This window comes from Choloepus didactylus, chromosome X (genome assembly GCF_015220235.1).
Source record: "Choloepus didactylus isolate mChoDid1 chromosome X, mChoDid1.pri, whole genome shotgun sequence".
In the NCBI taxonomy this organism is placed as follows: Eukaryota; Metazoa; Chordata; class Mammalia; order Pilosa; family Megalonychidae; genus Choloepus; species Choloepus didactylus.
Genome location: NC_051334.1, coordinates 76,127,935 through 76,142,659, shown reverse-complemented (window position 1 = coordinate 76,142,659; position 14,725 = coordinate 76,127,935). Strand labels below are relative to the sequence as shown.

Genomic DNA, 14,725 nt, shown 5'->3' with positions numbered 1-14,725 from the left:
GGACGGTTTTACCAGATATAGGATTCTTGGTTGGCAGTTTTTCTCTTTCGGTATCAAATATATCACTCACTTCCTTCTTGCCTCCATGGTTTCTACTGAGAAATCCGCACATAGTCTTATCAAGCTTCCTTTGTATGTGATGGATCACTTTTCTCTTGCTCTTTCAGGATTCTTTCTTTGTCTTTGACATTTGATAATCTGATTAAGTGTCTTGGCATAGGCCTATTCAGATCTATTCTGTTTGGGGTACGCTGCACTTCTTGGATCTGTCATTTTATGTCTTTCATAAGAGATGGGAAATTTTCATTGATTATTTCCTCCATTATTGCTTCTGCCCCCTTTTCCCTTCTCTTCGCCTCCTGGGACACCCATGACACATACATTCTTGCATTTTGTGTAGTCATTCAATTCCCAGAGATGTTGCCCATATTTTTCCATTCTTTTCTCTATCTGTTCTTTTGTGTGTAGGCTTTCAGGTGTTTTGTTCTCCAGTTCCTGAGTGTTTTCTTCTGCCTCTTGAGATCTGCTATTGTATGTCTCCATTGTGTCTTTCATCTCTTGTGTTGTGCCTTTCATTTCTATAGATTCTGCCAGTTGGTTTTTCAAACTTTCAATTTCTACCTATGTTCACCCAGTGTTTTCTTTATAGCCTTTGTTTCTTTTGTTATATATCTTCCCTGAACTCATTGATTTGGTTTTTGATTTGATTTAGCATATTTCTTTAAAAATATTTAATAGATTGTTTCATTAAAGTGAAACAATATCTCAACTGTATCTTGATTGAGGTGTAAGTTTGTTGCTTTGACTGTGCCATATCTTCATTTTTCCTAATATAGACTGTAGTTTTCTGTTGTCTAGGCATATGGTTTCCTTGGTTACCCCAGTCAGATTTTCCCAGACCAGAATGGGTTCAGGTCTCAGAATTGGGTTATATTCAGGGTGTATCTTAGAGGAATGACAGACTTTCCTGTGAGGTTTCCAGTTGCTGTGCTTTTCCTAACCTGCCCAGCAGGTGGTGCCTGTCAGCCTGTCACTCCCAACTGGTGTAAGGAGGTGTGGCCTCCTTAGTTTCTGTTTTGGCTGTCTTCCCCCAGGCTCTGGGGTCTGGTTCTGAAAGGAAAGCTGGGCCCCACCTCCTTACTCTGGGAAGATACACCCCCTAGGGATTTATCATCTGCATTTCAGTAGTCTTTCTGACTCTGTTATCTCCACCCCTGCCTGGGTCAGAGTGCTGGGAACTGAAAGTGTCTGAGGCTCTTTCTACTGAAAATGGCTGCGGCTGTCTCCACTGAGCCCCTCAGGTTGAGAGGGAGAAAAAGAGACAGCAAGCCCCCTTTTAGAGCCAGTACACAGCCCCCCAGTTTCACTCATTGGCCAGAGGTAACACCTGGTCTTCTGGGATCCCCATCCTGGGACAGATGAGTCTTCTGATTCTTTAAGCTCAGTTGTCACTAAAAGCCTCTGTCTGCTTGTTGGGGGTTTGTAGCTTGTATTCAGCCATCTACGTTTGTTAATTAAAACCCCAGTTGGAGCTCAGCTGAGCTATATTCACTCATTCTACTCACTCAAAGAGTGCTGCTAGTTTCTAGCAAAGCCTGCCATGGTGGGAGAGGGCACTTTCAGCACGGTTCCACAGCTTTTACTTACAGATTTTATGCTGTGATCTCAGGCATTCCTCCCAATCTAGGTTGGTGTACGGTGTGTGGATAGTCACAGTTGTCTCCCAGCAGTTGTTCCAGATTATTTACTAGTTGTTCCTGGTTGTTTATTAGTTGCTCCAGGGGACTAACTAAATTACACTCCTCTCTGTGCTGCCATCTTGCTCCTCTCCAGTGCTCTTCTTTTTACATGACCTCAGTATTCTGTCTGACCCTTCATCTCTGTGTATCTTCTCAGTGTTGCTACCACTAGCCTATGCTCTCTTTTCTATGACAGGTGTTGGCAAACTTTTTCTGTAAAAGGCCTGAGGCTTTCTCCACTGAGCTGAAAAAGGGACAGAAAGCCTGCCTTCAGGACCAGTCTGTGGCCCCACTCAGTTTCACCCAGCCACAGACAGCACCAGGTCCTCTGGGCTTCCCCTCCCTCCCGGAGAGGTCCTCCGGTTCTCCAAGGTCAGTCATCACCAAAAGCCTCTGTTTGCTTGTTGGGGATTCATAGCTTGTATTGAGCAGTCCATGCTTGTTAATTAAAACCCCAGTTGGGGCTCAGCTGAGCTATTTTCACTTGCTTGGAGAGTGCTGCTCTCTAGCACCATGAGGCTTTGCAGTTTGGGCTGTGGGGGGAGGGGGTTCCCGGCTTGGATCTGCAGTTTTTACTTACAGATTTTATGCTGTGATCTCTGGCATTCCTCCAAATCCAGGTTGGTGTATGATTAGTGGATGGTCATGGTTTTCCCCCAGAAGTTATTCCAGATTATTTACTAGTTGTTTCTTGTTGTTTATTAGTTGTGCCAGGGGACTGACTAAATTCCACTCCTCTCTATGCCACCATCTTGCCCCTCCTCCCACCCCCAGCTTCTTGATGAAGTGAGTCTCCATCCCCATCACTTGAAAGAGAATTTAAAGCATTCCATAGACATTTATCTTTTAGCACCACCCCCCATATTTCTTCTATTTACCAGATATTCAGTTGTGTTCTAGGAACGCCATATCATATACTATTAAACTGCACATCTACACTAAGCATATTAGACAATGACTGAAAGGAAAAATATATTTTTTTACTTATTAATTCAATCCATCCGGTGTTTTTCAAAAGATGCAATACTTTTCCTCATTTACCAGTAAAAGAAGTTAGAAATTAACTTCAAAAATAATTCAGCAAATGAAAAAAATTTCCTTGAAAGAGAGTCATATAAATAGTGCATCCTAGAAAAGAGGAGGGACAAGACAGATTCCACCCACTTTCATGAGTTTCATTAAATACTGGACCTACTCAAGGGTGAGAGAAAGGCAACTTTCCAAAAGGAGTATGTTATTAAATGAGGCATTTACTATACACCTTCCTAAGAACACCAGGTGGGGAACATGTTTTCTAAACTAGGTCTAGGAAGTGAAATATGGAATCAATCCATCCTCCTCCCTTCAAGGGCTGTCCACCACTAGTAAATGAATTAAAAAGTAAAACTAAATAAAAACACCCCCCAAACTCCATCTCCCCCTCCCAAATAGGGGAAAGAAAAACACTAAAGATGTCTCATATTACTCTCCAGAGTGGAGCCAGGGAGCAGTTTCAACAATTCAAATTAGTCTGTTAGAGTCATCACACACATGCCTTGCTTTAACCCAAAAAAATGTTTATGAAACAACAAAACAGAAACTAGTGCTGATCACTTTTCTGACAAAACACAATTACTCAAAATTAACTAGTAATGGGAGGGGGCAGGAGGGCCATACCTATGGGCCTTGTCTCACATGAGCACATGTGGGTAGGTGCAGGGCACTTATCATTATTGCAAAAATGAATTTTAATTTTTAATCTTTAGTTTAGTTTGATTTAAACATTGCTTTTAGTATGATGCCAACACCAGCTGTGCAGAAAGGGCTCTGGAGAGATGTTCCTAGCAGCACACACCTGTGGCTCTTCTTCAGTTCTGGAGGCTCCAGGGCAGCCAATATTGCTCCATCAAATGCATAATTTAGGCTTTCTCTGTGAGTGTAGGACATGCCACATATTTTACAGCCTTCAGGTCATGGGTCAGCTTTTTAGCAGCCTCCGAAGTGATAGGCTCCTGTTTGTTTTTTGCAAGTTTTTCAATAGTAGACAAGTCATCTCTGAGATGAGTTTGGGTCCCAACAAGCAAGAAAAGAGTCTTTGGACAGTGGTGAATTATCTCAGGTACCCACTTTTCTTTCACATTTTCAAATGAGGACTAAGAGACCACTGGAAAACAGACTAGAAATAATACATCTGTTTGTGAATAACTCAGCAGTTGTAATCTGTCAAAATCCTTTTGCCCCCAGTATCCAAAAGTCTGAGAGTGTATGGCTCTCCACCAATCATAACTGTGACTGCACAGTTATCAGAAACAGTCAGTACATATTCAGATGGAAATTTGTTTGTTGTGTAGCATATCAAGACACATGTTTTACCAATGGTAACATGACCCACAAAAATGCACTTAATTGTCTGCATTGCTGAAACAGTTTTGTATCCACTTTAAATATTTTAGATTTGATGTTGACCTCAGCTTTGCTGCCAGTGTGTTGTGAGCACTAAAGCTTATCTTTTGATTGGTATATTTATGCCATTTCTATTAATTTTTTTGAATTAGAGAAGTTGTAGGTTTACAGAAAAATCAAGTAAAAAATACAGCATTCCAATATAGCTCCCCCCATTATTAACACTTTGCATTAGTGTGGTACCTTTGTTATAATTGATGAAAGAATATTAAAATTGTACTATTAACTATGGTCCATAGTTTACATTAGGGTGAATTTTTCCCATATACCATCCTATTATTATATTTTTCTATTATGTTCTTTTTTAATGTGATTTTATTGAGATATATTCACATACTATCCAAAGTTTACAATCAGTGGTTCACAGTATCATCACATAGTTGTGCATTCATCACCATGATCAGTTTTAGAACATTTGCATTACTCCAGAAAAAGAAATAAAAAGAAACAAGAAAACCCCAAGCATCCCAAACCCCTTACCCTGCCCCCCTTATTGATCACTAGTATTGCACTTTACCCAATTTTTAAGACTTACAATAGAGGTAGGTTAACTACGACAGTGTAGTATTGTCAGAGATAGATATGTAGATCAATGGAACAGAACAAAACATCTAGAAGTAGATCCACACAAACACAGGCAACAGACTTTTTTTTTTTTTTTTGCTAGAAAGTTACACAATCATTATCAAAGATCAGGTGTACTGGATTACAGTTCAACAACTTGAGGTATTTCCTTCTGGCTTTTCTGAAACACTAGACACTAAAAAGAATGATCTTTAAAATGAGTCAGTAGTCATAGTCATTTGTTAAATCCTAATTTCTCAGTTACACCTCCTCCCTCTCATTTGATCATTCTCTCAATCTTCAGGAATATTTGGGCAATGACTATTTTAACTTCTTCATGCTGGAAAGTGGTGTTGGTCTTATTGGATAGAGGGATGAAACTGGTTGATGTTCTTGGAGAGACTGGTACCTTTGGATTTCAGGGCTTATCTGGCATGAGATCAATCTAGAGGCCTTAAGTTTCTGGAAAAAAAAAATAAACTTACTAAGAAAAACTTTTATAGAGACTTACATAGAGCCCAGGGCACTCCCTAGGGTTTTCAGGAATACTGTTGGTTGGGACTTGGCATACTGTGGTAGTTTGCAATATCTGGCTAAAGCTTGCATAGGAGTAACCACCAAAATGACCCCTCGACACTATTTGAAATCTCTTAGCCACTGAAACTTTATTTTGCTCCATTTCTTTTCTTCCTTTTGGTCAAGAAGGAATTCTCACTCTGACAATGCCAGCTACCATATTATTAACACCTTGCATTAATGTGGTACATTTGTTATAATTCATGAAAGAACATTTTAATAATTGTACTATTAACTATAGTCCATCATTTACAATAAGGTTCAGTGTTGTACAGCCCAATGTTTTATCTTTCAGTTTTCAGTCTAGTAACATATATATGACTTAAAATTTCCCCTTTTAACCACATTCAAATATATAATTCGGTGCTGTTAATTACACTTACAATATTGTGCTACCATCACCACCATCCATTTCCAAAACTTTACAATCAACCTAAATAGAAATTCTGTACAAGTTAAGCTTTAACTCCCCATTCTCTACCCTTAACCCAGCCTCTGGTAACCTATATTCTAGATTCTAACTCTATGAGATTGCTTATTCTAATTATTTCATATCAGTGAGATCATACAGTATTTGTCCTTTTGTGACTGGCTTATTTCACTCAGCATAATATCGTCAAGGTTCATCCATGTTGTCGCATGTATCAGGAATCCATCCCTTTTTACAGCTGAATAATATTCCATTGTATGTATGTGCTGGTTTGGATGTATTGTGTCCCACAAAATGCCATGCTCTTTGGTGCAATCTAGTGGGGGCAGATACATTTAGTGTTGATTAGATTGGAATCCTTTGATTGAGTGTTTCCATAGAGATGTGACTCAATCATCTGTGAGTGAAACGTTTGATTGGATAATTTCCATGGAGGTGTTACCCCGCCCATTCAGGATGGGTGTTAATTGGATCACTGGAGTATAAAGGAGTTCACAGACAGAAGGACCTCAGAGCAACTGAGAGTGACATTTTGAAGAAGAGCTGCAGCTAAGAGAGGACAAAATGCCCCAGGAGCAACATTTTGGAGAATGCCATTTTGAAATGCAACCTGGGAGCAAGCAGATGCCAGCCATGTGCCTTCTGAGCTAACAGAGGTTTTCCAGATGCCAATGGCCATCCTTCAGTGAAGGTACCTTATTGTTGATGCCCTACCTTGGAAACTTTATGGCCTTAAGACTGTAACTTTGTAACCAAGTAAACCCCCTTTATTAAAGCCAATCCATTTCTGGTATTTTGCAAAAAGGCAGCATTAGCAAACCAGAACATATGTATATACCACATTTTGTTTATCCATTCATTAGTTTATGGACACTCAAGTTACTTCTGTCTTTTGGCAAATGTGAATAATGCCACTGTAAACATCTATTTGCAAATATCTGTTCAAGTTCCTGCTTTCAGATCTTCTGATTATGGATATCTGGTGGAGTGAGTGCCAGGTCATATGGTCATTCTATACTTAGCTTTATGAAGAACTGCCAAACTGTCTTCCACAGTGGCTGCATCATTTTACATTGCCACCAGCAACTAATGAGTGTTCCTATTTCTTGACATCCTCCCCAACACTTTTAATTTTCAATTTTTGAAATTCTAGTGGGTGTGAAATGGTATCTCACTGTGGTTTTGATTTGCATTTCCCTAATAATGTTGAACATTTTTCCATGTGCTTTTTAGCCATTTGTATATCCTGTTTAGAGAAATGACTATTCAAGTCTTTTGCCCATTTTTAAATTGGGTTGTTTGGTTTTTTATTGTTGAGTTGTAGGATTTATTATATACTTCAGATATGAAACCCTTATCAGATATGTGGTTTCCAATATTTTCTTCCATTGAGTGTGTTGTCTTTTCACTTTTGAGATAAAGTCCTTTGGTGCCCAAAGTTTTTAATTTTGATAAGGTTCCATTTACCTATTTTTTTCTTTTGTTGCTTGTGCTTTGGGTATAAGGTCTAAGAAACCATTGCCTAACACAAGGTCCTGAAGATGCTTCCCTCCATTTTCTTCTAGGAGTTTTGTAGTCCTGGTTCTTATATTTAAGTCTTTGATACATTTTGAGTTAACTTTTGTATATGGTATGATATATGGTATCTTTTGGATATAGACATCCAGTTCTCCCAGCACCAGTTGCTGAAGAGATTATTCTTTCCCAGTTGAGTGGACTTGCCAGACTTGTCAAAAATCAATTACAGAGGAGAAACCAAGATGGCAGCTAGGTGAGACAGGGCTAAGGAACACCTCCGTGGAAAACACTGGATAAGGACCAGAGAGTGACCCAGAATACCGGTTGCAGCGATGTGCCAGCTGGATGAGATCTGCTAGTTCCCAGGGGCTGTATACTTGGTGAAACTGGGAGTCTGCATTCTGAAATGAGTGAGTAAGCTGGCTGGAAGTCCCGCAGCTGCGCAGCGATCTGGGGAAGCCAGGGTATGGCATCTGGAGACCGACGGGCTCTTTTAATAAAAAAAAGGGAAAAACCCAGGAGCGGCTGCAGGTGCAATCGTGGGAACCAAACAGTAAAACACAGCAAAGGGGGCTGGGCCAGCCTCTCGGTGTCTGGCCTGGAAGATAGCCCGCTGCAGATATCCCTGGGGCTGGGGGAACGGAGGGAAGAGCCAGAAGCCGAATGAAACCCCGCAGCTAGCAGCTCGCTCCCGGGAGGGCTGGATAAACTCCTGCCTGGGGCTGTGCCCACAGCCCAGAGCCCTGCCAGTTGTCCTGGAGCTGGGAAGGAGGAACTGTGCGAGGAGGGGGGTGTGGAGATGCCCCGTTCGGCCATTTTTGCATAATGCTGAAAGCGAGCTGGCTCGGCCCGGCGGCCCGGGGCTTCCCTTGAGGGACGGCATGCACTGGTGACGTAGCACGGCATTCCCTCAGCAGAGGTCCTGGAGGAACGTGGCTGGGCGGGGGGACCCACTCGGAGATCCCAGGGACACTACGCCAAGTCTGGTGGTTTGTGGGACAGCGAGAGAGAGGGGCTGGGGCTGAAATGAAATGAAGGCTTGGACTCTTGCAGCAGCCTTGAATCTCTGGGAACCAGGGGGATTTGAATATTGAGGCTGTCCTTCCTCCCTGGCCACCTGTACAAGTGCCCCGTATTCAGGGCGGACAGCTCCAGCAACACACCCAGGCTGAGTTCTCCAGCTGGACCCCACAAGAATCATTTCCCCACACACCACGGGGACAAGGTGGAGAACTGACTTGAGAGGTATAGGTGACTCACAGACACCATCTGCTGGTTAGTTAGAGAAAGTGTACGTCACCAAACAGTGCTTCTGAAAAATTAGATAGGTTTTTTTTTACAAATTAAAAGAACCCTGTTGAGCAGAGCAAATGCCAAGAAGCCAAAAACAACAGAAAATCTCAATGCATATGATAAAACCAGACGATATGGAGAATCCAACTCCAAACACACAAATCAAGTGATCAGAAGAAACAAAGTTCCTCGCAGAATTAATCAAAGAAATACAATCAAGGAACAAAAACATGGCAAAGGATTTAAAGGACATCAAGAAGACCATGGCCCAGGGTATAAGCGACATAAAGAAGACCCTAGAAGAGCATAAAGAAGACATTGCAAGAGTAAATAAAAAAAATAGAAGATCTTATGGAAATAAAAGAAACTGTTGGCCAAATTAAAAAGACTCTGGATATTCACAATACAAGACTAGAGGAAGCCGAACAACATCTCAGTTTCCTAGAAGTCCACAGAACAGAAAAGGAAAGAACAAAAGAAAGAATGGAGAAAAAAATAAAAAAAATCGAAATGGATCTCAGGGAAACGATAGATAAAATAAAACGTCCAAACTTAAGACTCATTGGTGTCCCAGAAGGGGAAGAGAAGGGTAAAGGTCTAGAAAGAGTATTCAAAGAAATTGTTGGGGAAAACTTCCCAAACCTTCTACACAATATAAATACACAAAGCATAAATGCCCAGCGAACTCCAAATAGAATAAATCCAAATAAACCCACTCTGAGACATATTGTGATCAGACTCTCAAATACTGAAGAGAAGGAGCAAGTTCTGAAAGCAGCAAGAGAAAAGCAATTCCCCACATACAAAGGAAACAACATAAGTCTAAGTTGTGACTACTCAGCGGCCACCATGGAGGCGAGAAGGCAGTGGCATGACATATTTAAAATTCTGAGAGAGAAAAATTTCCAACCAAGAATACTTTATCCAGCAAAACTCTCCTTCAAATTCGAGGCAGAGCTTAAATTTTTCACACACAAACAAATGCTGAGAGACTTTGCCAATAAAAGACCTGCCCTACTTCAGATTCTAAAGGGAGCCCTACCGACAGAGAAACAACAGAAAGGAGAAAGAGATATAGAGAATTTTAACAGAAATATATAGTACCTTACATCCCAAATCACCAGGACACTCATTTTTCTCTAGTGATCACGGATCTTTCTCCAGAAGGAACCATAAGCTGGGACATAAAGCAAGCCTCAAGAAATTAAAAAAAAAAAATTGAATATACTTAAAGCACATTCTCTAACCACAATGGAATACAAATAGAAGTCAATAATTTTTGAACTGTAACGCCACTATTTACTTCCTACATGATATAAATTACACAAACCCCAATAACAAATCAGTGGTTTTGAACTCAATGTAAAATATGTAATTTTAGACAACTATATAAAGGTAGGGGAATGGAGGCGTATAGGAACATAGTTTATGTGTCCTATTGAAGTGAAGGTGGTATCAAAGAAAAACAAGATTGTTATAGACTTAAGATGTTAAATTTAAGCCCCACAGTAAACACAAAAAAATTATCAGAGAATATGACCATAGAGATGAAAAGTAGAGTATGGGTTAAGAGAAATGGGGGAAGGGGCAATGGGGAGTTAAGGAATGAGTGTAGGGTTGCTGTTTGAGGTGAAGGGAAATCTCTAGTAATGGATGGTGGGAAAGAGCATTACAACATTCTAAAGGTGATTAATCCCACTAATGGAAGGCTAGGGAGGGGGTGGAATGGGAAGATTTAGGCTGTATATATGTTTCCACAACTGAAAAAAAGAAAAGACAGTCTAAATAGATGATGATTGAATGTCAAGGATGAACTTGGATGGAATTGGAGGATCGAGGACAGGTGGCTCAAAGGGACACAGTTGAGAATAAGGTAAAGGAAATATAGAATGTAAGCTTTGTATCATTGTTGAATCTCTTGTACTTCTTAGCTGCACTTAATGGGACTGCATGAAAGAATGTTCTTGTTCATGGGAAGTGTATACGTGAATTATAGTGTATGTTCAAGGATGTGTGCAGCTAGCGTTCATATGTTCAGAAGACAGAGCAATAGATGATGGATGATAGATAGGGAGGGAGGGAAAGAAATAGCGATGTGACAGCATGTTAAGGTTGGTGGATTGAGCTATCGGGGGAGGGGGTTCAGAGTATGATGGAATTCTTTGTATGGGGTTAGTATTGTTTTTGCAACTGTTCCTATAACTTTGAATTTATTTCAAAATAAAATTAAAAAAAATCAATTACAACCATTAGAGAGGACTCAGAGGTATAGCTATGACAACTATTTAGGGAATAATTAGAAACACACTTTTGCACATATATTTTTTATGAACAGATGGAAAAAAGTTAACATTCTGTACTTTATAAAAATATATACTTTTTCTCCTTTTCACCTGTAGTTGGAAGTGTCTGTGGAAGCTATGCCTGTGTCTTTTTTTTTAACATGTGCCATCTCATATATTTACAAATAATTATCATGATATACTATATGTATATCTTTGCACTGAAACTGTCTGAAGCTAATGCTATAAATATATTGTACATTTGTAAATTTTGGAAAGATTATAGTGTCAATTGAATTTGATAATAAAAGTATCTGCCTCCCCCCCCAAAAAAAAAACAATTGCAACCAATTGGGCCAAAGGGTAAAGGACAATACTGACTGCATTTTAAAACTTCAAATTCCATATGAGACCAAGAGAAGAGATGTTTAGTTGGTGCAAGATCTATATTTCCTAAACAATTTAACTTGTACAGTTTGTTCAAATACCATAATTACATGGAACTTATAATGGGAAGCAAAACCTGGTATGGTTGCATAGGTTAGTGTGAAATAGTGACACATCCCAAAGTAATTTGGACAGAGAATAAAAAAATATATACAGGGCCCCCCCTGAAGAGCTGGGGGAAAATGCGGAAGTGTTTGACTTCCTCATCTGGATTGTTGCTGATGTTCTCACAAACATTGAGGACTGATGACTTGGTGTGCCGAGCCCTCTATCTTGGAGCCTGCCCTTATGAAGCTCGTTACTGCAAAGGAGAGGCTAAACCTGCTTATGATTGTGCCTAAGAGTCTCCCCCTGAGTGCCTCTTTGTTGCTCAGATGTGGCCTCGCTCTCTAACTAAGCCACCTCAGCAGGTGAACTCACTGCTCTCCCCACTACGTGGGATCTGACACCCAAGGGTGTAAATCTCCCTGGCAACATGGAATATGACTCCCGGGGAGGAATCTGGACCTGACATCGTGGGATGGAGAACACCTTCTTGACCAAAACGGGGATGCGAAATGAAACGAAATAAAGTTTCAGTGGCTGAGAGATTCCAAATGGAGTTGAGAGGTCACTCTGGTGGGCATTCTTATGCACTATATAGATATCCCTTTTTAGGTTTTAATGCCTTGGAATAGCTAGAAGTAAATACCTGAAACTATCTCAAATGGCAACCCAGTAGCATTGACTCTTGAAAACGATTGTATAGCAATGTAGCTTACAAGGGGTGACAGTGTGACTGTGAAAGCCTTATGGATCACACTCCCTTTATCCAGTGTATGGATGGATGAGTAGAAAAATGGGGACAAAAAAACTAAATGAAAAGTAGGGCGGAAGGAGGGGAGATGATTTGGGTGTTCTTTTTTTTTTTTTTTTTTTTTTTTTTTTTTTTTTTTTTTTTTTTTTCCTTTGAAATCACCTTTATTTTGATTGCAAGGATACAATTTACTTAGTTGCTTCACATTTTATTTGTTCCCATTTGAAGTTCAGAGCTTGCCATGTAAAACACTGCCTTCACTATCAAACTGTTATGCAAGAACATTATAAAATACAAACTATGAATTAAGATAGTGCTTTTTACAGTAGAATAGTGCATTAAAATAATATTGATTTAAAAAGGCAAGAGAGTTAATTGGCAAAACATCCGATTCCTTTTCCAACGAAAAATGGCACAAAATGGCAAACACGTTAAACACTACATTTTAAGTGTTAGGTGCTCAAAAATGATAATCATGGGAAAGTTACTTTTCCTGACCTAATTTTGACCCCAGGATACATAGGACAAAAGGGAGGGTACAGAGCGGCTCATAAAATCAGACCGCATTATTCAAGACGGTTTAGCAGACTGAATTCAGATCTTTAGACTCCAAACATAATAATGACTTTTCATATTCTCCTCCCAAATTATAATAAGCATTTACAGTGACTACACTTTCCCCAGTATTTGTCAGACTTACAAGAGCCTAGGTAAAAACAATCCATCTTCAGTATTTTACTAGGCAATTCATGACACATGCTTAATATACGCACATTGGGAGTATGAGATATATTACAAAATTATTCACTGATTTCATAAGGGTCTTAAGAGTAAACAAACAATAAAAATTAAATAGGCAATTTGTGCTGTTGTGAACCAGAAACACACACACACACACACACACACACACACACACACAAACATACATTATTTTTTTTAGTTATTGAGAATGTTTCCTCTGCTGGCCCAAAAGTCAAAATTAAATTTCAGATTTTTTAATTGAGGTAACACAAATCTGGATGCACGTGACAATGAAAGAGAGATGGGCACAGGGCATCAACATCTTTAAATTTACAAATTCCAATCAGTAATATACAGTCAAACATATAGACTAAGTCAACAGTAAATAAATTAAAAATGAAAGGCATCTACAAAAGCGGGCAAAACCCAGCAGTTACTAGACTGAAAAGCAGGGGAGTTATGCCAGCAGAGATATTTAGAAAAACTCTTGGTATTAGAAAATATCAGATTTAATTCAAAGGAAACTTCCCGCAAATAAAAATAACAAAGTAGGGAACCATCCTTTACTTAATAGCTTTACAATAAGAAAAACAAAAACATGATTACAGGAATCTTCCTACATAATTTAAGTAATGTAGTGCCAAAGTGTGCTCCTTTAACATTTCAGCCTTTCACTCCCCATATGATGAAACCGATAATCACAACTCCAATGACAAGGATAAAAATGATGATGCACAGGGTTTTTCTGGATTTGCGCTGGTAATCTGCTGCCCTTGACAGCTGCTGGTTTGCTTGCTGAACGTGCACATCAGCATTTTCTACATTGGCTTCTATGCTATCTATGACCTCTCCTTGTTCATGAATCATCATTCCCAAATCTTTAAATATTTCATTAATATCCATGATATCAGCTTCAAGTTGCCGAATAGAAGACTCTCTCTCCTGAATGAGGCGGAGGTCATCCTCCATAATTTCTTCATCCTGCACCTGCACTTGAGGTTGAGTTTGGCTTTCCCAGGATACAAGATTCCTTTCTTTTGAGGTGTCCTCAGGAAAACCACCAGACACTCTGGAGCTGGCTCTTACTCGAGCAACAAACTCCTTCTCTCTCTCAGCAGCTTGCCTCTGGACCTTCTGAAAGTTGGTCAGCGAAGTTGTGAATTCAGCCACTAAGCGATCCTTCTGTATTTTCCTTTGCCGCTGTTCACTGGGAGTGGTGGGAAGAGATCCAAACTCTTTAATCAATTTATCTGTTTCTTTGGCAAGTTGGTTAGTGTACTGCTGCTTCTGTTGCAGCTGTTGCCTTAATTCGGGAGAATCTTGGGGTGTTCCAAGTTGATTCAGAGTCCTTTGTATTTCCATAGAACACTGAGTGATCTTCTGGATGTTGGAAGAGATGCGCTGGGCCAGCTGGGCAGGGTCCCCACCAATTCCCGGAGTGTAAGACATGTTTGACTGGCTTATTCACGAATCTCATCAGATGCTGGGGGGCTGTGCAGAAATTTCTCTAAGCAGTCACCCCGACCTCCTCCGCGGCCTCCTCCTCCTCCTCCTCCGGCCACCTTCCACCGCCCGCCCACAGCGCACCAACAGGGTCCAGCTGATGGGCGGTGGCGCTTGGGGTGTTCTTTTTTACTTTTATTTTTTTATTCTTATTTTTACTTTTTCTGGTACAAAGAAGATGTTCAAAAATAAATTAGGGTGATGAAGACACAACTATATGATGGTACTGTGAACAATTGATTGTACACTTTGGATGATTGTATGGTATGTGAATATATCTCAATAAAATTGAATTTAAAATATCAATTGCAACCGATTCAGTGGGAGAAAATATTTGGAAACCACATATCTGATAAGGGTTTGATTGATATCCAAAATATAGAAAGAAATCCTA

General features: G+C 40.0%; 1 protein-coding gene and 1 pseudogene across 1 annotated transcript; both read right to left on the bottom strand.

Annotated features, from left to right (window-relative positions):
• Positions 1–3,485: 3,485 nt before the first annotated feature.
• LOC119522200 lies at positions 3,486–4,134 on the bottom strand (annotated as a pseudogene).
• Positions 4,135–12,279: 8,145 nt separating this feature from the next.
• On the bottom strand, positions 12,280–14,392 carry LOC119522820 (syntaxin-7). Its single transcript, XM_037821480.1, has one exon. It carries the CDS (start codon positions 14,275–14,277, stop codon positions 13,492–13,494), a length of 786 nt encoding a protein of 261 aa, XP_037677408.1. The 5' UTR covers positions 14,278–14,392; the 3' UTR covers positions 12,280–13,491.
• Between the last annotated feature and the right edge of the window lie 333 nt (positions 14,393–14,725).